Here is a 21,917-nt window from a genome sequence, read left to right as displayed (position 1 = left end):
GTAATAGTTACTTACTGTGCTGGTTTGCTTTAGTTGCCCTAACAAAATACTACAGGCTGGGTGGCTTAAACAGCAGAAGTTTGTTTTCTTATAGTTGTGGAGGCTAGAAGCCTAATAGCAACATGTTGTCAGGGTTAGTTTCCTCTGAGGCCTCTTTCTTTGGCTTGCAGATAGCCTCCTCCTTCCTGTCTCATCAGATGGTCATTTCAGAGACACTCCTGGTGTCTCTCTGTATGTCTTCATCATCTCTTCTTGGGAGGACGCCAGTCAGATTAGATTAGGGCCCACTCTAAAGACCTCATTTTAACCTAATTACTTCTTAAAAGGCCTTATCTCCAAATATAGTCATGCATCACTTAATTAGCAGGATATGCTCTGAAAAAATGCATTATTAGGCGATTTCATTATTCTGCCATCGCAGAGTGTACTTACACTAACCCAGATGGTAGAACCTAAACACACCAGGCTGTTTGTAGCCTATTCCTTCTAGGCTACAAACCTATACAGCATGTTGCTATACCAAATACTATAGGCAAGTGTAACACAATGCTAAATATTTGTATATCTGAGCATATTAAATAGAAAAGGTATGGTAAATATGTGGAATAAACATAGAAAAGGTACAGTAAAAATACGGAATAAATGATTAAAAAAATGGCTGTTCTGCCTATGGAGTAGCCATTCTTTATTCCTTTACTCTCTTAATAAACTTGCTTTCCCTTTTCTCTGTGGACTCACCCCAAATTCTTTCTTGTTCAAGGTCCCCCCAAAACAAAGATAAAAAATGGTACACCTGTATGTATAGGGCTGTTAGCATGAATGGGGCTTGCAGGTCTGAACGTTGCTCAGGGTGTCAGTGAGTAGTGAGTGAATGTGAAGGCCTAGGACATTAATGTACACTACTGTAGACTATAAGCACTGTACACTTAGGCTACATTCAGGCTACATTCAGTTTATAAAACATATTTTACTTTCTTCAATTAACCTTAGTTTAGTGTAACTTTTTTACATTATAAACTTTTTTTAATATTGTAATAACACTTAAAATACACATTGTACACCTGTACAAAAATATTTGTATTCTTATTCTATAAGTTTTTTTCTATTTTTAAAAATTATTTTTTTACTTTTTCAACTTTTAGGTTCGGGGACACGTGTAGGTTTGTTACATGGGTAAATTGCATGTCACTGAGGTTTGGTGTGTGAATGATCTCATCACCCAGATACAGAGCATAGTTACCGATAGTTTTTCACCCCTTCCCCCCACCTCACCCTCCCTCCTCTGGTAGTTCCCAGTATCTATTGTTGCTATCTTTCTGTCCATGTTTATCCAATGTTTAGCCCCTACTTCTAAGTGAGAACATGTGGTATTTGGTTTCTGTTCCTGTGTGAATTTATTTAGGGTAATGGCCTCCAGCTGCATCTATGTTGCTGCAAAAGACATGATTTTATTCTTTTTTATGGCTGTATAGCATTCCATGATGTATATGTATCACATTTTCTTTGTCCAGTCCACTGTTGCTGGGCATCTAGGTTGATTCCATGCTACTGTGAATAGTGCTTCAATGAACATACAAATGCATGTTTCTTTTTGTAAACTAAGGTACATGTATATACATTAGCCTAGGCCTACACAGGGTCAGGATCATGAATATCATTGTCTTCCACCTCCAAATTTTATCCCACTAGAAAGTCTTCAGGGAGGCCAGGCATGGTGGCTTATGCCTGTAATCACGACAGTTTTGGGAGGCTGAGGTGGACAAGATAGATCACTGGAGGCCAGGAGTTCGAGACCAGCCTGGCCAACATGGCCAAACCTTGTCTCTACCAAAAAAATACAAAAATTAGCTGGGTGTGGTGGTGCATGCCTGTAGTCCCAGCTACCTGGGAGGCTAAGACATGAGAATTGCTTGAATCTGGGAGATGGAGGTTGCAGTGAGCCAAGATCATGCCACTGCACTTCAGCCTGGGCAATATGAGACTGTCTCAAAAAAAAAAAAAAAAATTCTTTGGGGCAATAACTCACATAGAGCTGCCTCTCCTAGGATAACAGTACCTTTCAGACTACCTCCTGAAGGACCTGCCTGAGGATGTTTTACAGTTAACTTAAGAAAAAAAAAAAGTCGAAGGGGTACACTCTACAATACTGATAAAAAGCGTAATGTAATAAAAACATAGCCAGTATTAGAGGCATTTATTATCATCAAATATTGTGTGCTGTATATAATGATATTTGCTAGACTTGTATGAGACTGGCAGCATGATACATGTATGTATACCAGCATCACCACACACACATGAGTAATGCACGTTGTGCTACAATATTATGAAGGTTGTGTGTCACTAGGTGATAGGAGTTTTTCAACTCCATTATAATCTTATATATGCTGTCTGTTATTGACTGTGACATCGTCATGCAGCATGTGACTGTACAGTCACATTCCAAGGTACTAGGGGTTAGGGCTCCAGCATAGGAATTTTAGGGAAACACAGTTCAGTCCATAAAACTATTACTCACTACTCTGGCAGTAGTTACTTACTCAGAATGAAGTCTTTACTCTCAGAGGTTTGTTGTCTGGTTAATTAGATAGATAATTTTTTTAATTGATATTTAATGAAGTAGATTGGTTTTTGTTTTTTTGCATTGAGATGGAGCCTCACTGTGTCACCCAGGCTAGAGTGCCTTGGGGTGATCTCAGCTCACTGCAACCTCCACCTCCCAGGCTCAAGCGATTCTCCTGCCTCACCTTCCCAAGTAGCTGGGATTACAGGTGTGTGCCACCACGCCCAACACATTTTTTGTATTTTTAGTAGAGATGGGGTTTCACCATGTTGGCCAGGCTGGTCTTGAATTCCTGAACCTCAATGATCCGTCTGCCTCGGCCTCCGGAAGTGTTGGGATTACAGGCGTGAGCCACCGTGCCTGGCTGCTAATTTTTATATTTTTAGTAAAATTTAGTAAATTTTAGTAAAACACAGTAGATTAGCTTTATAAAGAAAGCAGTGATCTTAGTTCATAGATCAGAAGCCAAAGAGTGGGTAGTGTGTCCTTCTTTAATTTAGTTGTGCATTTTGTTAATTTACACAATCATTTATTCATGTGTTTACCGAATAGTTAATAAGGGCCTCTGCAGTACCAGGCATTATGCTAGGAGCTGGCCATGCAGCCATGAGAATGAATACATAGTGCCTGCCATTGTCAAGTTCGCCACCTGGTATATATTTAAGACATTTATGTCTCTGGATTGTAGAGACACATAATCCAGACATAATCCATTCCTCTAGGATGTTAGCTCTTGGGAGGTATTGGTATTAGACCATAGTAGTTACAAGTACTGGCTTTGTCTTTAAAAGTTAATTTATTAATTGCTGGTTCTACCACTTCCTAGGAATGTAACCTTGAGCAAATTATTTAACCCCCTTAACCCCTGTTTTCTCGTTTGTAAAATAGGGGTTATATAAATATTTCATAGGGCTAATTCATGATTAAATGAGATAGTACATGTCACACGTCTAGTACCATACTTGGCATCTGGGAGAAGAGCTTAATCAAATTGTTGCTGCAGTTTTTTGAATACAGGAGTGAAATGAAACCTTTCATTGGAGGTAAAATTCAGGAGACACTAAGAATAACTTTAAATATAGGTTTCTAATAATTGTGGAGCTCTTTTGCCAACGCTTTGGAATTTGTTGGTTTTTTATAATTTACACCCTGCCAATTACTAGAAAGAATGTGAAATAGCTGTCTAGCTTAAGAGTGTGTTCCAATTCTGAGATAATAGAAAAATACTGAACTAGAATTAAGACTACCTTAGCACGAGCTTTGGCTCTTTGAGCCAGCTGGGAGATCCAGGATTACCACAAAGTCTAGACTTTCCCTGTCAGGTTATTTGTGTTGTTTATTAATTAGGGAATGGTCAATTTTAGATATTAGCATTTAGGTTTCTGAGGATTGGTATATAATTGCTAAAGTCTTATAAGTTTGAAAATTATATTCTAAAAGCAGAAATAATATAACCTGAACTTAATCTTACTTCTGAATAAAATAATTATCACACCAGAGAATAATCTTTAATATGTGACTGAATATTTAATTGATTTATAGTCTTTGCTGAAGTTTATTTCAGAGCCCCCAATATAGTGTTAACTTTACATTTACATTGATTCTTATTTTTGTGGCAGTGTTCTTACAAAAGGCACCGAAGTTACAAGTTTTAAGATCTTGGTTTTCTCACCTGGCTGTCCAGTATTTGAAGCACATTTGGAAGGCACTGTTGAAACCTGTTTTAACTGATAAAGACATAGTATCGGGCTTCATGAGAGGCTTTTTCTTGTTGTTGCGGTTGTTTTTGTTTTTGCTTGGCAGGGTTAGGGGTGCTTTTTTACTGGATGGATTGTTGGTTATCATAAGATAAGGAGACAAAATATTTTAAATAAAATAACATCCTTTTATGAGATGAGAAAGCACAAACCCATGAAAATATGTTCTCCTGGATGCTTCTCTTTAAGTTCTTTGTTATTTTATGAAAAGTTACAAAATTTTAATCAACTTTACTATGTAATTTAAATGCCTGAAATTAGGTACTGTATCTCACAGGGTTGCAGAACTTAATTTTCATATGATAATTGGTGTTAATGAATGTTGCATCTTCTAATGTTGCAAATATTCTTTGATATTTTCTAAAAAGGATTACAAACTACAGATTTGTTTCAAGTTCAATTGTTATGTGATGTCAAAGCCTAGATAACTTGCAGAATGGGAGACAGTTTTATAAATCATATAAATGGGCAAAAGACATACTAAATAGACATTTCTCGATCTACAAATGGTCAGTAAGCACATGAAAAGATGTTCAACACCATTATTGACTAGGGAAATGCAAACCAAAACCACAGTGAGCTACTACTTCATACTCATTAGGATATATGTTAATTTTTAAGGGAAAAAAAGGGGGAAATAACCAGTGTTGGTGAGGATATGAAGAAGTTGGAACCCTCATACATTGCAGTTGGGAATGTAAAATGGTACAGCTGCAAGTTTGGTGGTTTCTCACAAAGTTAAACACAGAGCAATCATTTGATCCAGGATTTCCACTCTTAGGTTTATGCTCAAAGCATTGAAAGTAGGGAGTTTTATCAGATAGTGTATACCAATGTTCATAGCAACATTAATCACAATAACCAGAGGTGAAAACAACCCATGAACATCAACAGATGAATGGATAAACAAAATGTGATAAATATATATATATATATATATATATATATATAGATATGCATAGAGTGGAGTGTATTTATTCATAAAGAATGAAATAGGCTAAGTGAAATAAGCCTGGCATGAAAGGATACATATTGTGTGGCTCCACTTACATGAAATATCTAGATTAGGAAGATTCTTAGGGACAGATAGTAGAGTGGAGGTTACCAGGGCCTTGGGGAAAAAGGCAGTGGGGTTATTGTGTAATGCAGGGGTCCCCGCGTCAGCACCGGTACTGTTAGGAATTGGGCTGCACAGCAGGAGGTGAGCCACAGGCAAGCGAGCATTACCACCTGAGCTCTGCCTCCTGTCAGATTAGCAGCAGCATTAGATTCTCATAGGAGCTTGAACACTGTTGTGAACTGTGCATGTGAAGGATCTAGGTTGCATGCTCCTTGTGAGAATCTAATGCCTAATGAATGATCTGAGGTGAAACGGTTTCATTTTGCAACCATCCACCATCTGCCCCTCCCCCCAACCCCCGCCCTGCACCTCCACCCCATTATCCGTGGAAAATTTGTCTTCCACAAAACTGGTTTCTGATGCCAAAAAGGTTGGGAACCGCTGGTTTAATGGATTCAGAGTTTCTGTTTGGGATGACAAAAAAAATTCTAAAATGGATAGTGGTGATGATCGTAGAACATAGGATGCCACTGAATTGTACACTTAAAAATGATTGAAATGGTCATTTTTATGTTAGATATATTTTACCACAATCAAAAAATTAAAATAACCAACCAAACAACAACAAAATAGATTTACTCAGATATACCTGTTCAGTATCTTTTCCTCACAGATATTTTCTCATTTGTTACTGAAGTATCCATCTCAAAATTGTGTGGGTGCTTATTAGATGTTTAAGATTGATTACCCATGGGTTTGTATTGCCTTTGAATTACAAATGGTGTGGGGTTTTTTAGCATTATTTTTGTAACAGAAATTGTTAATGCATCTCCTTTGTTTTGCAGTTACTTCGAGAGCTGAAGCATCCAAACGTCATTTCTCTTCAAAAGGTGTTTCTGTCTCATGCTGATAGGAAGGTGTGGCTTCTGTTTGACTATGCTGAACATGACCTCTGGGTAAGGTGAATTGCTGGCAGACATAAGCAAACAGTCAGGGATTGTTAAGAGTAACTAAAAACAGTTATGTATTCCGCTTATTATGAGACTTAACATTTTTAAAATAAAAGTAACCTCATAGAGTGTGGTTGGTGGCATTATGAAGGCTAGAGTATTTGACTTTGTATTATTACTTTTCAATATTGTCACTTTGATCTTTTAACAGATACTAAAGAAAACAATAGAATCTAAAGAGTGTTCAACAACTATTCAAAATTGCTTCATATAGTTTTTTGATAAAATAAAAAGTAACTGTAATATATATGTAAAATTTTGCTCTAAGATAGAAAAGTAGCATATTTCCTTTTATTTCGTTGTATAAAGGGAGTATAAAATGAGAAGGTGGTATCCTCAGGTAGGAGGACGAATATGCTATCTTTGGAGAGATCTAATGGTTCCACCATTATTTGTCGTATAGCATTAAGCAAGTCTTTTAATGGCTTTGAAGCTGTAGTTTACCCCATCTGTAAAATGTAATACTTTTTTGCCTTTTTTAACAATGTTTTTCTGAGGAACAATCTTGTATTTGAAAAGTTTTATAAATATACAAATGTGGGAAACTATTATCTATTATTAACTATTCACAATTGAATTTAATATCCTAATTCTTATTTTCATTGGCAGTAGTTCAATACAGTATAGTCATGCGCCATATAATGTTATTGTCAACTAGGGACTGCATATATGATAGTGGTCTCCTAAGATTATAGTACCATATTGTTACTGTACCTTTTCTATGTTTACATATGTTTAGATAACACACTTAGTTACTATTGTGTCACAATTGCCTTCCTTATTCAGTACAGTAACATGTACAGGTTTGTAGCCTAGGAGCAGGAGGCTATACCATATAGCATAGGTTTGTAGTAGAGTCTATCATCTAGGTTTGTGTAAGTACAATCTGTGATGTTTACACAACTGCAAAATTGCCTAACGACACATTTTTCAGAATGTATCCCTTCATTAAGTGATGCATGACTGTATTGTACTTACTTGAATTGGGCATAATCTTGCATTGGAGGAATTTTTCGTGGATGAGAGCTCTATTACAAAATGAGATTGGTGTGAAAATAAATTTTAATATCTGTTGTGACTTTTAGTTGTTCTTTGTTTTCTGACCTATGATAAGAATAGTTTTAGGCCAAATGTAGTGGGTCACACCTGTAGTCCCAACATTTTGGGAGGCCAAGGCAGGACGATCACTTGAGCCAAAGGGTTTGAGACAAGCCTGGGCCACATGGCAAGACCCTGTCTCTGCAAAAAATAAAAAAAATTAGCTGGGCTCAGTGGCACATGCTGTGGTTCCAGCTGTTCATGGGGCTGAAGCCCAGGAGGTCGAGGCCGCAGTGGGTCTTGTTCACACTGTTGCACTCCAGCCCGGCTAATTTTTGTATTTTTAGTAGAGACAGGGTTTCGCCATGTTGGCCAGGCTGGTCTCTTGACTCTTGATGTCAGGTGATCTGCCCTCCTCGGCCTCCCAAAGTGCTGAGATTACAGGCCTGAGCCACTGAGCCCAGCCAGCTTATTAGTTTATCTAATGCATTGCCGAAAATGATGCTATATTGAAAAAAATTACTGTAAAATAAGAACTAAATTTATCTTGTCTAAGTAGCTGAAATACAAACACCAGCCTCAGTATTTTGCAGTTTACTAAGCAGATTATTTTTTAAATTGGTATTTGAGGAACTCTAAGGTAACTATAAAATTTGCTCTTTTATTAAATATAACATTTATATTTTTTAAAAAAATCTGAAACGTTACCTTGCAGATAAAACTTTCTGAGATATATATATATATATATAAAATCTATAACCGGATAGCCAAAGTAATTTTGAAACATATTCACAAAATTGACATTCTTATCGATCTGTATAAAGAACATCTGTTAATACAGATTATAGTTTAAGAAACAAGTAAACCAAACCTCTAACATTACCTTGTGTTAATTCATTAAGAATTACTATACTCCTGTGAACTGCTTTTTAAATGATATTTAATAATGTCTTTAAACATTGTATTGATTTGCATACTAATCTATATTTACTAAATTAGCATGGCTATGCTTTTTATTATGTATACATGAAATTTTCTCTCTTTTATGAAACTCTTTCCAAAGTTCATGCTGGTTATTAATTTCTTTTTTTTTTTTTTTAAATCTTTGGTTCTTCTGTTCTTCTATTTTGAAAGAAATCTAATCAGATCAACCCTGTTAAATCAGCGTGGCCAGTATTAAATTGAACACTCACTATGCTGAGCTTCATAAGAAATAAAGTCATATAATTTAAACCTAAGGCATTTTCCAGGCTGGTTTATAAACAAGATTTGTGATAAACCACAGTAGAGCATAGAAGATAGTATAATATTTCACTCAATGTGATTTCTAGCTGCTAGTTTGTAATATTTAATTTTACATGTAGGTACAATGATTATACTTTAGCAAATTTTATTGCATGTAATATTGTACAGTGTATATAAATAATTCATTAGCTTTATCATCATCTTAATAATATTTAAGCCAAATAAGTATTTTTAATGTTCATTTTCATAAAAAAATGATAATTTAGCCTACTAAAACCCACTCCTTTATCTATTTTAATTGGAATGTTGAAGTGAATTGGTAGGGGTTAGGCAGCAGAGGGTAACAAGGCAGTTGCAATAAAAATAGTCATTTTTAAAAATCACTTAGGCGTTGGTGAGATTTCATGGTATGTATACTTTGCATTTGTTATGTAGCCCTGGAATATAAACAAAATGACAGTAGGATTTGTCATTTTAAAACATTGGTTAAAAAATGTCACTTGTAATACTCTAATGAAAGTGTACATGAAGAAACATATATGAAATTTTTTTTTTTTTTTTTTGGTAAATTTTTTTATTTTTTTATTTTTTTATTATTATTTTTTTTTATTATACTTTAGGGTTTTAGGGTACATGTGCACAATGTGCAGGTTTGTTACATATGTATCCATGTGCCATGTTGATTTCCTGTACCCATTAACTCATCATTTAGCATTAGGTGTATCTCCTAATGCTGTCCCTCCCCCCTCCCCCCACCCCATAACAGTCCCCGGAGTGTGATGATCCCCTTCCTGTGTCCATGAGTTCTCATTGTTCAATTCCCACCTATGAGTGAGAACATGCGGTGTTTGGTTTTTTGTCCTTGCGATAGTTTACTGAGAATGATGTTTTCCAGTTTCATCCATGTCCCTACAAAGGACACGAACTCATCATTTTTTATGGCTGCATAGTATTCCATGGTGTATATGTGCCACATTTTCTTAATCCAGTCTATCGTTGTTGGACATTTGGGTTGGTTCCAACTCTTTGCTATTGTGAATAGTGCCGCAATAAACATACGTGTGCATGTGTCTTTATAGCAGCATGATTTATAGTCCTTTGGGTATATACCCAGTAATGGGATGGCTGGGTCAAATGGTATTTCTAGTTCGAGATCCCTGAGGAATCGCCACACTGACTTCCACAATGGTTGAACTAGTTTACAGTCCCACCAACAGTGTAAAAGTGTTCCTGTTTCTCCACATCCTCTCCAGCACCTGTTGTTTCCTGATTTTTTAATGATGGCCATTCTAACTGATGTGAGATGGTATCTCACTGTGGTTTTGATTTGCATTTCTCTGATGGCCAGTGATGATGAGCATTTCTTCATGTGTTTTTTGGCTGCATAAATGTCTTCTTTTGAGAAGTGTCTGTTCATGTCCTCTGCCCACTTTTTGATGGGGTTGTTTGTTTTTTTCTTGTAAATTTGTTTGAGTTCATTGTAGATTCTGGATATTAACCCTTTGTCAGATGACTAGGTTGCAAAAATTTTCTCCCATTCTGTAGGTTGCCTGTTCACTCTGATGATAGTTTCTTTTGCTGTGCAGAAGCTCTTTAGTTTAATGAGATCCCATTTGTCGATTTTGGCTTTTGTTGCCATTGCTTTTGGTGTTTTAGACATGAAGTCCTTTCCCATGCCTATGTCCTGAATGGTATTGCCTAGGTTTTCTTGTAGGATTTTAATGGTTTTAGGTCTAACATATAAGTCTTTAATCCATCTTGAATTAATTTTTGTATAAGGTGTAAGGAAGGGATCCAGTTTCAGCTTTCTACATATGGCTAGCCAGTTTTCCCAGCACCATTTATTAAATAGGGAATCCTTTCCCCATTTCTTGTTTTTGTCAGGTTTGTCAAAGATCAGATAGTTGTAGCTATGCGGCATCATTTCTGAGGGCTCTGTTCTGTTCCATTGATCTATGTCTCTGTTGTGGTACCAGTACCATGCTGTTTTGGTTACTGTAGCCTTGTAGTATAGTTTAAAGTCAGGTAGCGTGATGCCTCCAGCTTTGTTCTTTTGGCTTAGGATTGACTTGGCGATGCGGGCTCTTTTTTGGTTCCATATGAACTTTAAAGTAGTTTTTTCCAATTCTGTGAAGAAAGTCATTGGTAGCTTGATGGGGATGGCATTGAATCTATAAATTACCTTGGGCAGTATGGCCATTTTCACGATATTGATTCTTCCAATCCATGAGCATGGAATGTTCTTCCATTTGTTTGTATCCTCTTTTATTTCATTGAGCAGTGGTTTGTAGTTCTCCTTGAAGAGGTCCTTCACATCCCTTGTAAGTTGGATTCCTAGGTATTTTATTCTCTTTGAAGCAATTGTGAATGGGAGTTCACTCATGATTTGGCTCTCTGTTGTCTGTGATTGGTGTACAAGAATGCTTGTGATTTTTGTACATTAATTTTGTATCCTGAGACTTTGCTGAAGTTGCTAATCAGCTTAAGGAGATTTTGGGCTGAGACAATGGGGTTTTCTAGATATACAATCATGTCATCTGCAAACAGGGACAATTTGACTTCCTCTTTTCCTAATTGAATACCCTTTATTTCCTTCTCCTGCCTGATTGCTCTGGCCAGAACTTCCAGCACTATGTTGAATAGGAGCAGTGAGAGAGGGCATCCCTGTCTTGTGCCAGTTTTCAGAGGGAATGCTTCCAGTTTTTGCCCATTCAGTATGATATTGGCTGTGGGTTTGTCATAGATAGCTCTTATTATTTTGAGATACGTCCCATCAATACCTAATTTACTGAGAGTTTTTAGCATGAAGGGTTGTTGAATTTTGTCAAAGGCCTTTTCTGCATCTATTGAGATAATCATGTGGTTTTTGTCTTTGGTTCTGTTTATATGCTGGATTACATTTATTGATTTGCGTATGTTGAACCAGCCTTGCATCCCAGGGATGAAGCCCACTTGATCATGGTGGATAAGCTTTTTGATGTGCTGCTGGATTCGGTTTGCCACTATTTTATTGAGGATTTTTGCATCAATGTTCATCAAGGATATTGGTCTGAAATTCTCTTTTTTGGTTAAGTCTCTGCCAGGTTTTGGTATCAGGACGATGCTGGCTTCGTAAAATGTGTTAGGGAGGATTCCCTCTTTTTCTATCGATTGGAATAGTTTCAGAAGGAATGGTACCAGTTCCTCCTTGTACCTCTGGTAGAATTCAGCTGTGAATCCATCAGGTCCTGGACTCTTTTTGGTTGGTAAGCTATTGATTATTGCCACAATTTCAGAACCTGTTATTGGTCTATTCAGAGATTCAACTTCTTCCTGGTTTAGTCTTGGGAGGGTGTATTTGTCGAGGAATTTATCCATTTCTTCTAGATTTTCTAGTTTATTTGCATAGAGGTGTTTGTAGTATTCTCTGATGGTAGATTGTATTTCTGTGGGATCGGTGGTGATATCCCCTTTTTCGTTTTTTATTGCATCTATTTGATTCTTCTCTCTTTTCTTCTTTATTAGTCTTGCTAGCGGTCCATCAATTTTGTTGATCCTTTCAAAAAACCAGCTCCTGGATTCATTAATTTTTTGAAGGGTTTTTTGTGTCTCTATTTCCTTCAGTTCTGCTCTGATTTTAGTTATTTCTAGCCTTCTGCTAGCTTTTGAATGTGTTTGCTCTTGCTTTTCTAGTTCTTTTAATTGTGATGTTAGGGAGTCAATTTTGGATCTTTCCTGCTTTCTCTTGTGGGCATTTAGTGCTATAAATTTCCCTCTACACACTGCTTTGAACGTGTCCCAGAGATTCTGGTATGTTGTGTCTTTGTTCTCGTTGGTTTCAAAGAACATCTTTATTTCTGCCTTCATTTCATTATGTACCCAATAGTCATTCAGGAGCAGGTTGTTCAGTTTCCATGTAGTTGAGCGGTTTTGAGTGAGTTTCTTAATCCTGAGTTCTAGTTTGATTGCACTGGGGTCTGAGAGCCAGTTTGTTATAATTTCTGTTCTTTTACATTTGCTGAGGAGAGCTTTACTTCCAACTATGTGGTCAATTTTGGAATAGGTGTGGTGTGGTGCTGAAAAAAATGTATATTCTGTCGACTTGGGGTGGAGAGTTCTGTAGATGTCTATTAGGTCCACTTTATGTAGAGTTGAGTTCAATTCCTGAATATCCTTGTTAACTTTCTGTCTCGTTGATCTGTCTAATGTTGACAGTGGGGTGTTAAAATCTCCCATTATTATTGTGTGGGAGTTTAAGTCCCTTTGTAGGTCACTGAGGACTTGCTTTATGAATCTGGGTGCTCCTGTGTTGGGTGCATATATATTTAGGATAGTTAGCTCTTCTTGTTGAATTGATCCCTTTACCATTATGTAATGGCCTTCTTTGTCTCTTTTGATCTTTGTTGGTTTAAAGTCTATTTTATCAGAGACTAGGATTGCAACCCCTGCCTTTTTTTGATTTCCAGTTGCTTGATAGATCTTCCTCCATCCCTTTATTTTGAGTCTATGTGTGTCTCTGCACGTGAGATGGGTTTCCTGAATACAGCACACTGATGGGTCCTGACTCCTTATCCAGTTTGCCAGTCTGTGTCTTTTGGTTGGAGCATTTAGCCCATTTACATTTAACGTTAATATTGTTATGTGTGAATCTGATCCTGTCATTATGATGTTAGTTGGTTATTTTGCTCGTTAGTTGCTATAGTTTCTTCCTAGCCTCGATGGTCTTTACAGTTTGGCATGTTTTTGCAGTGGCTGGTGCCGGTTGTTCCTTTCCATGTTTAGTGCTTCCTTCAGGAGCTCTTTTAGGGCAGGCCTGGTGGTGACAAAATCACTCAGCGTTTGCTTATCTGTAAAGTATTTTATTTCTCCTTCACTTATGAAGCTTAGTTTGGCGGGATAGGAAATTCTAGGTTGAAAATTCTTTTCTTTAAGAATGGTGAATATTGGCCCCCACTCTCTTCTGGCTTGTAGAGTGTCTGCTGAGAGATCCGCTGTTAGTCTGATGGGCTTCCCTTTGTGGGTAACCCGACCTTTCTCTCTGGCTGCCCTTAACATTTTTTCCTTCATTTCAACTTTGGTGAATCTGACAATAATGTGTCTTGGAGTTGCCCTTCTCGAGGAGTATCTTTGTGGCGTTCTCTGTATTTCCTGAATCTGAATGCTGGCCTGCCTTGCTAGATTGGGGAAGTTCTCCTGGATAATATCTTGCAGAGTGTTTTCCAACTTGGTTCCATTCTCCCCATCATTTTCAGGTACACCAATCAGACGTAGGTTTGGTCTTTTCACATAGTCCCAAATTTCTTGGAGGCTTTGTTCATTTCTTTTTATTCTTTTTTCTCTAAACTTCCCTTCTCTCTTCATTTCATTCATTTCATCTTCCATCAGCGATACCCTTTCTTCCAGTTGATCACATCTGCTACTGAGGCTTCTGCAATCTTCGCGTAGTTCTCGAAACTTGGCTTTCAGCTCCATCAGCTCCTTTAAGCCCTTCTCTCCATTGGTTATTCTAGTTATCCATTCTTCTAATTTTTTTTCAAAGTTTTTAACTTCTTTGCTATTGTTTTGAATTTCCTCTCGTAGCTCAGAGTAGTTTGATCGTCTGAAGCCTTCTTCTCTCAACTCATCAAAGTCATCCTCCATCCAGCTTTGTTCCGTTGCTGGTGAGGAACTGCGTTCCTTTGGAGGAGGAGAGGTGCTCTGTTTTTTAGAGTTTCCAGTTTTTGTGCTCTGTTTTTTCCCCATCTTTGTGGTTTTATCTACTTTTTGTCTTTGATGATGGTGATGTACAGATGGGTTTTTGGTGTGGATGTCCTTTCTGTTTGTTAGTTTTCCTTCTACCAGACAGGCCCCTCAGCTGCAGGTCTGTTGGAGTTTACTAGAGATCCACTCCAGACCCTGTTTGGCTGGGTGTCAGCAGTGGTGGCTGCAGAACAGCAGATTTTCGTGAGACCACAAATTCAGCTGTCTGATAGTTCCTCTGAAAGTTTTGTCTCAGAGGAGTACCCGGTTGAATGGGGTGTCAGTCTGTCCCTACTGGGGGGTGCCTCCCAGTTAGGCTGCTCAGGGGTGAGGGACCCACTTTAGGAGGCAGCCTGTCCGTTCTCAGATCTCCAGCTGCGTGCTGGGAGAACCACTACTCTCTTCAAAGCTGTCAGTCAGACAGGGACAATTAAGTCTGTGGAGGGTCTTGCTGAGTTTTTGTTTGTCTGTGCCCTGCCCCCAGAGGTGGAGCCTACAGAGGCAGGCAGGCCTCCTTGAGCTGTGGTGGGCTGCACCCAGTTCGAGCTTCCTGGCTGCTTTGTTTACCTAAGCAAGCCTGGGCAATGGCGGGCGCCCCTCCCCCAGCCTTGCCGCCTTGCAGCTTGATCTCAGACTGCTGTGCTAGCAATCAGCGAGACTCCGTGGGCATAGGACCCTCCGAGCCAGGTGCGGGACACAATCTCCTAGTGTGCCGTTTTCCAGGCCCGTTGGAAAAGCGCAGTATTAGGATGGGACTGACCCGATATTCCAGGTGCCGTCTGTTTCCCCTTTCTTTGACTAGGAAAGGGAACTCCCTGACCCCTTGCGCTTCCCGAGTGAGGCAGTGCCTCGCCCTGCTTCGGCTCGTGCACAGTGCGCTTCACCGACTGTCCTGCACCCACTGTTAGGCACTCCCTAGTGAGATGAAACCGGTACCTCAAGCAGAAATGCAGAAATCACCCGTCTTCTGTGTCGCTGGGGCTGGGAGCTGGAGACCGGAGCTGTTCCTATTCGGCCATCTTGGCTCCACCCAGCAATTTCTTTTGAGCGAATTCCTCCAGCTCTGTCCTTCGTCTCTAAGCTGTGAGATCAGGAACCTTTTCTTTGTTGTTCACCTCTTGCTGGGTTGTTAAGAACAGACCTAAGCCAACTTGTCCATAGTCTGGAAAATATCGCCAGCCTCTGACAAGGGCGGGGAATTTCGCCTTCCCCACTCAGCCTCCCTGCCAGGTGGTGTGTATGATGATGACATATATGAAATTTATTAATTACCTTACCTCTGCTACGTATTTTTGTTCCTTTGATTCTTACTGTGGTAGAGTTTTAATTTTTTTTTTCAAAAAATTAACCTATTTTATTTTTATTTATATTTATTTTACCTATTTTTATTAAGCTTGGAGAGAGCCAAAGAATCTTCTTCTTGTTTTTTTTTGTTTGTTTGTTTTTGAGACAGAGTCTCACTCTGTCGTCCAGGCTGGAGTGCAGTGGCACGATATCCACTCACTGTAAGCTCCGCCTCCCAGGTTCACGCCATTCTCCTGCCTCAGCCTCCCGAGTAGCTGGGACTACAGGTGCCTGCCACCACTCCCGGCTAATTTTTTATATTTTTTAGTAGAAACAGGGTTTCACTGTGTTAGCCAGGCTGGTCTTGATCTCCTGACCTCATGATCCGCCCACCTCAGCCTCCCAAAGTGCTGGGATTACAGGCGTGAGCCACCATGCCCGGCCCAAGAATCTTCTTCTTAAGGAGAACAGACTTGATTGTCACATCATATTTTAGGACAGGTGACAAAACAGTCTAGATTATTAAATTGTTGTAGCTCTGTTTTGTTTGTCTGCTATTAAATGCTTTGAAAAAAAGACTGAGAAGAAAATTAAAAGTAGATTAATGCTGCTAATTTAGATTAGTCATACTACATATGTGCAAACTGCTACACTTTACCTTCTCGTAGATATTTGCTATATATTTTTACCTTGGAGAGTAAAGCTCCTTTATTCATTAATCATTAGTTATTCCTTACTTGTGTGATATTCTGTATATCATAAGAAAATAGCAAGTGAAAATGTTAACTTATAATGTTAAATATCTCTTATTTTTATTATGTTTACTAATTTCAAGAACATGCTTAATATTTACTTAGATATATTGGCCAAGGGTCTGCTCTGTGCAATATTAGGTTCAGGGATATGTACAATGGTGTGCAAGGCATAGTTGACTGCAGCCGAGTTGTAGATTTTTCTGCAATTTAAGCGTGATCTAATTAAGAAAATGAGTCCTATCAAGAGCATTTGAAACTTTTCAAGAAAAAACTTATAAGGCACATTTATTCATAAAGTAATTTTTCTATGTATAAAGTTGTGCTTTGTTTTACTGGATGTCCAACAACATTATACATAGAAAGCTTTGATGGATGGTACAAGGCAGTTTTTATTTTCCTCAGAATCTTTCCCATTTTTACATTTTTCCATTGTGAACTGGTATATCATTTCTTTGTGCTTGTGTGTATTTTATTGAAGCATCTCCCCACTGGCTTTCTTTATAACCTATGTCATAAATAGGTTCTAATTCTATGCTATGTCAACCAGCCAGAAGTATCTCTTGAATTTTGTTCTTTTTTTTTTCTTTTTCATTTTATCTACCAGATAAACAGGAATCAAGTATACTCTGAAAGTAATTGATTTTTAATTATGCTTTAAAAATAAAAGCACGATATTGCCTAATTCCCTATTGTGATAATTTATTTCCTGAAATGCTGTCATATGCATAGGAAATGGAATTTTAGCCCCAGTTATTAGGGAATTTTAAAGTTGTTTATGTTATTCAGCAGAGTATGAAATTATATTTTCAATATCTATGGGAATCCCTGAGTGTTTCTTTTTCTGTTAGGAAAATATTATACATCAAATTATCTTTTCCTTTTTTTTTTAAGCTTCTGGTGATATTTTTTTCTTTCTTTCAGCATATAATCAAGTTTCACAGAGCTTCTAAAGCAAACAAGAAACCAGTTCAGTTACCTCGGGGAATGGTGAAGTCACTATTATATCAGATCCTAGATGGTATTCACTACCTGCATGCTAACTGGGTGTTGCACAGAGATTTGGTAAGTTGACCTGTAGTTGGTTTAAACTAGAAAGATTCATTACAGTTGGATACTTTTCTAGTTGTCTGTAGATACCAGTGCTGTATGTAGGCCTGCAAACCTTATAGAGGTAGTGAGAATGCTACATTCTCAAAACAAGGCCTAGTAGTGTTTTTATATAATGCGTCCTGCTTCTCTGACATACACTAGATGGTATTTATTTCGAAGTGAAGGAAGACACATTTGTTTTCCAAAGCTTCTGTTTCCTTTTAAGTTCATAAATAAAGCATTGACTTGCTTTAAATTGATTATTAGATACAAGGCCAACTGTAGAAATTTATATATTTATAATAACTTGAAAATAAAATTTTGGGAGCCTACTGCATACTAATTTACATATTAGAAAAGGAAAATGTCAATTCAATATGCTTATATTTTAAGCCCCTCTATATTAGCAGTCTGTTGGCCAATCGCCTTTATTAATCGTAATTGAAGTATATTATTAGAAGCTGTGCTGTGTTCAGGTGCATTGAACTTTTGAGAATTTAAAAACTTAAGAAACTGACTTTTTTATTTTACGTGGCGAAGTCATTTATGCCATTTTTCACCCATCTTGCACAGGGGTCCCCAACCCCCAGGCCACAGACCAGTCCATGGCCCATTAGGGACCAGGCCACACAGCAGGAGGTGAGCGGTGGGTGAGCATTACCACCTGAGCTCCGCCTCCTGTCAGATCAGTGGCAGCATTAGATTCTCATAGGAGCCAGAACCCTATTGTGAACTGCACATGCGGGGGATCTAGACTGCACGCTCCTTATGAGAATCTAACTAATGCCTTATGATCTGAGGTGGTACAGTTTCATACTGAAACCATCCCCTCCCACCCCGTTGCGTGGAAAAACTGTCTTCCATGAAACTGGTCCCTGATGCCAAAAAGATTGGGGACTGCTGGTCTAGCATATTATTATTCATTAAATTTTCATGGATTTAAATTACCTAAACTTCCAATTGCCCTTTCTTACTACATAATTACATTGCTTTTATAGTTCTTTTCTTTGTAAAGATAGTAACTATAATAAGGTTTATAAAGGCACCTTCATTTCAAACAAATATAAACACAATGCTAAAAGTGATTATTTTGTCTCTAATCACCTGTATACAAAGGAAATATCCTGTAGGCTATGAGGCGGAGCCCATCTGGTCTCTCGCAAAGATGTTCTTCACAAATTCAGTGGATTTAGTCTCTGGCCTTCAATGTGCTGTTCCAGTGGCACAGTTTATACTTTTTTCTTCTAGCTTTAGGAAATTGCCTTGTAGTACATTTAATGTTAGTTACTTTATCTTCAGTTCTTATACCTACAAAGCATTTAGACTAGGACAAGTAACAGCAGAAATTTGGTTTAACTTGTTTCTTTCTGCAAACTTTTATTTTTAATACAGTTAGAATCTTTCACTTATAAAAATAGATTTACAGGCCGGGCGCAGTGGCTCATGCCTATAATCCCAGCACTTTGGGAGGCCAAGGCGGGTGGATCACGAGGTCAGGAGTTCAAGATCAGGCTGGCCAAGATGGTGAAACCCCGTTTCTACTAAAAATACAAAAAATTAGCTGGGCGTGGTGGTGGGCAACTGTAATCCCAGCTACTTGGGAGGCTGAGGCAGAGAATTACTTGAACGCAGGAGGCGGAGGTTGCAGTGAGCCAAGATCGCGCCACTCCACTCCAGCCTGGGCGACAGAGTGAAACTCAGTCTCTAAAAAACAAAACAAAACAAAAAATAGATTCACATAACAGAAATAAGACAAATCCTTTGGCATTTTGTGAAGCTGAAAATAAATTTTGGCCATTGGGGTGGAGTCAAGTTAGGGAAAAACATTTCTACTTTTGAGCTACCAGTCCTTTTTATGATCTCTAAAAGAAAAAACTGTGGCTAAAGGGCATTTTTTTCCCTACAGAGTCAGTTATGCTAAGATAGCTCTACATTTTCTTTTTCTTGTAAATTTTTTTTTTCAGTTGAAATACGTGTATATATTAGGTAAATACAGACTGGTTTTTAAAACCAATATTTAAATTTCATGTAATAATATAAATATACTTAAGCCACTTAGAGTAGTATTAAGTATAGTAGTGAAAATTATGATACCAAGTTTCTTTTATCTCTCTTATGGTAAAGCTCTTCCTGCGAATGCACCTTAAGTAGATTCTCTTTGACACAGGGGTAGTATAGAACAGATCATTTCAGAAGGCTCTGTCTGTTAGTGGTGTACTAAGTGGTGAAGAGTCGAAGGACTGGTGCCCCCTAATATAGGCAACAAGGGATACATTGTCTGTAGATGATTTAAAAATAATAATAAAGCATACTAAAAGTTAGTTGCTTTTTATTGTCACCATATGCTGGCAGTTCTGAACAATTTCAGTAATAAAATATTTCTCTACAGGGAGGCAAATCACTCTTACTCCTCCATCCCTCTTGCCATTATTTAAAGTTTATTAATCCAAAAAGTTCTGCAGTGTCTGCTGCTATCTTCTTTGATTTCCATCTTCGAGTGAGATTTCCCGTATTTTCTGTGCATGACTTAGTGTTCTTTATAAACATCTGACCCTTCTGTGTATCTCAGGCACACAGAAGTCCACTGAACCATTGTTTCGTGAAAATGATAGCCTTTGCCTCTAATATAGATCCTACTGGTTCAGATGCCCACCTTTCAGATTCTTCAATTTCTGAAGAAAAATCTCATTTACCATATATTTACATTTTAAAATGTGAACACCTTGCTGCCAACTGAAAAAGTTTTAAAGTTTTAATGTTTATAGTGTTTGAACAATAGCTACATATGATTCTAATGTATGTAGTAATATGATATTAACTCTCAAGAACATTGTTCAGAAGCTATATCACATAACTTTTTTTAACGTTTTCTTCTCAAATATTTATTGTTACTTGCATATGAAATATTTACCCTATCAAAACAAATAAAAATTAATAGTTCATTATATTCTTTACCCGTGTTTAGTCAGATTTAGATCAAATGTGATAATGCTGACCTTAACTCTCTTCATAGATTTCTAATGCTATGAATTGGACCAGTTGGTTGAGGTGCTGACATGCCACAAGAAACTTCATATTAAGGTGGATAATTGGCACAGACACCCTAAAAACATCATTTTAATAATACTCTGGAATGTTATCGATGTTTTTGTTTAATAAAATTGGCTTTATTAATTAATAGAAATACTGGTTTGAGATGGTAGAGTTATGAACTTCTTTGATATGTATAGTTGAGCTTTTAAAATTAACAGTCCTATTTAATAAATAACGATTTATTTGGTTGCTATTAATCATCACATAGAAGCAGATCAGTAGCTGAAATCTGTCATCCTTGGTGGGAAAATAGAGATTTATTAATTCTGGAAATCTTTTTGGACTGAGAGTCGTAATCAGTGTAAATGTATGGGTGCTTTAAGAAATATGGACCAGAAAAGAAACATAAGCAGTATTTATTTTGTGAAGTAATTCATTGATCCAAACCAAACTTTTTAGTTTTAGAATATTAAAATATGTATATATAAGTTGTTGCTTATACACCTAATTTGTCTGTGTCCACTAGAGATAAATAAGAACAAAGTTATGTCTGTTAAGTTAGCTTTGCCCCTTCCCTTGACTCTCTTCCCCTTTCTTTGTTTACTCTCCTTCTGTCCTTGGGAAGGGAAAATAGTTTGACTACCAGTCTACTATAGTCCTGGTTGTGGTATTACCATCTATACTGCTTAGGGTTCTCCAGAGATGCAGAACCAACAAGCTGTTTGTACATAGATGGAGAGTGATTTATTTAAGGAATTGGCACATGCAGTTGTGGAGGCTTGGTAAATCCAAAATCTGCAGAGCAGGCTACAGGCTGGAGACCCAGGAAAAAGTTTTAGCTCTAGTCCAAAGACAGTCTGCTGGCAGAATTCTTTCTTGCTCGGGGGACGTCAGTCTTGTTCTATGAAGGCATTCAACTGATTCGATGAGGCATATCCATGTTAAGAAGGGTAGTCCTTATGTGTTTTACTCAAAGTCCACTGATTTAAATGTTAATCTCATCCAACAAAACGTTCACAGAGACATTCAGAATAATGTTTGACCAAACATCTGGGCACTATGGTCCAGCCAAGTTTACACATCAAATTATTCATCGTCGGCCGGGCATGGTGGCTCACACCTGTAATCCCAGCACTTTGGGAGGCGGGCAGATCATGAGGTCAGGAGATTGAGACCATCCTGGCTAACATGGTGAAACCCTATCTCTACTAAAAAAAATACAAAAAATTAGCTGGGCATGGTGGTGGGCGCCTGTAGTCCCAGCTACTTGGGAGGTTGAGGCAGGAGAATGGCGTGAACCTGGGAGGTGGAGCTTGCAGTGAGTCGGGATTGCGCCAGTGCACTCCAGCCTGGGCGACAGAGCCA

General features: G+C 37.9%; 1 protein-coding gene across 5 annotated transcripts in view; it reads left to right on the top strand.

The window, feature by feature from the left end:
* CDK8 (cyclin dependent kinase 8) overlaps positions 1 to 21,917 on the top strand; it is a 155,789-nt gene that overhangs the window by 87,188 nt on the left and 46,684 nt on the right. For all 5 annotated transcript variants that reach the window (XM_030813210.1, XM_012506697.2, XM_003273139.4 and 2 more), the window contains exons 3-4: positions 6,226 to 6,336; positions 17,352 to 17,492. Coding sequence is in view for 4 of the 5 variants with exons in the window: in XM_012506697.2 (XP_012362151.1) it covers positions 6,226 to 6,336; positions 17,352 to 17,492 (252 nt within the window). In the remaining variant the exon portion in view is untranslated. The remainder of the gene's footprint in view (positions 1 to 6,225; positions 6,337 to 17,351; positions 17,493 to 21,917) is intronic.

Source organism: Nomascus leucogenys, chromosome 5, assembly GCF_006542625.1.
Source record: "Nomascus leucogenys isolate Asia chromosome 5, Asia_NLE_v1, whole genome shotgun sequence".
Classification (NCBI taxonomy): Eukaryota; Metazoa; Chordata; class Mammalia; order Primates; family Hylobatidae; genus Nomascus; species Nomascus leucogenys.
The sequence above is the reverse complement of the archived record's forward strand: the minus strand, read 5'-3'. Positions and strand labels throughout refer to the sequence as shown.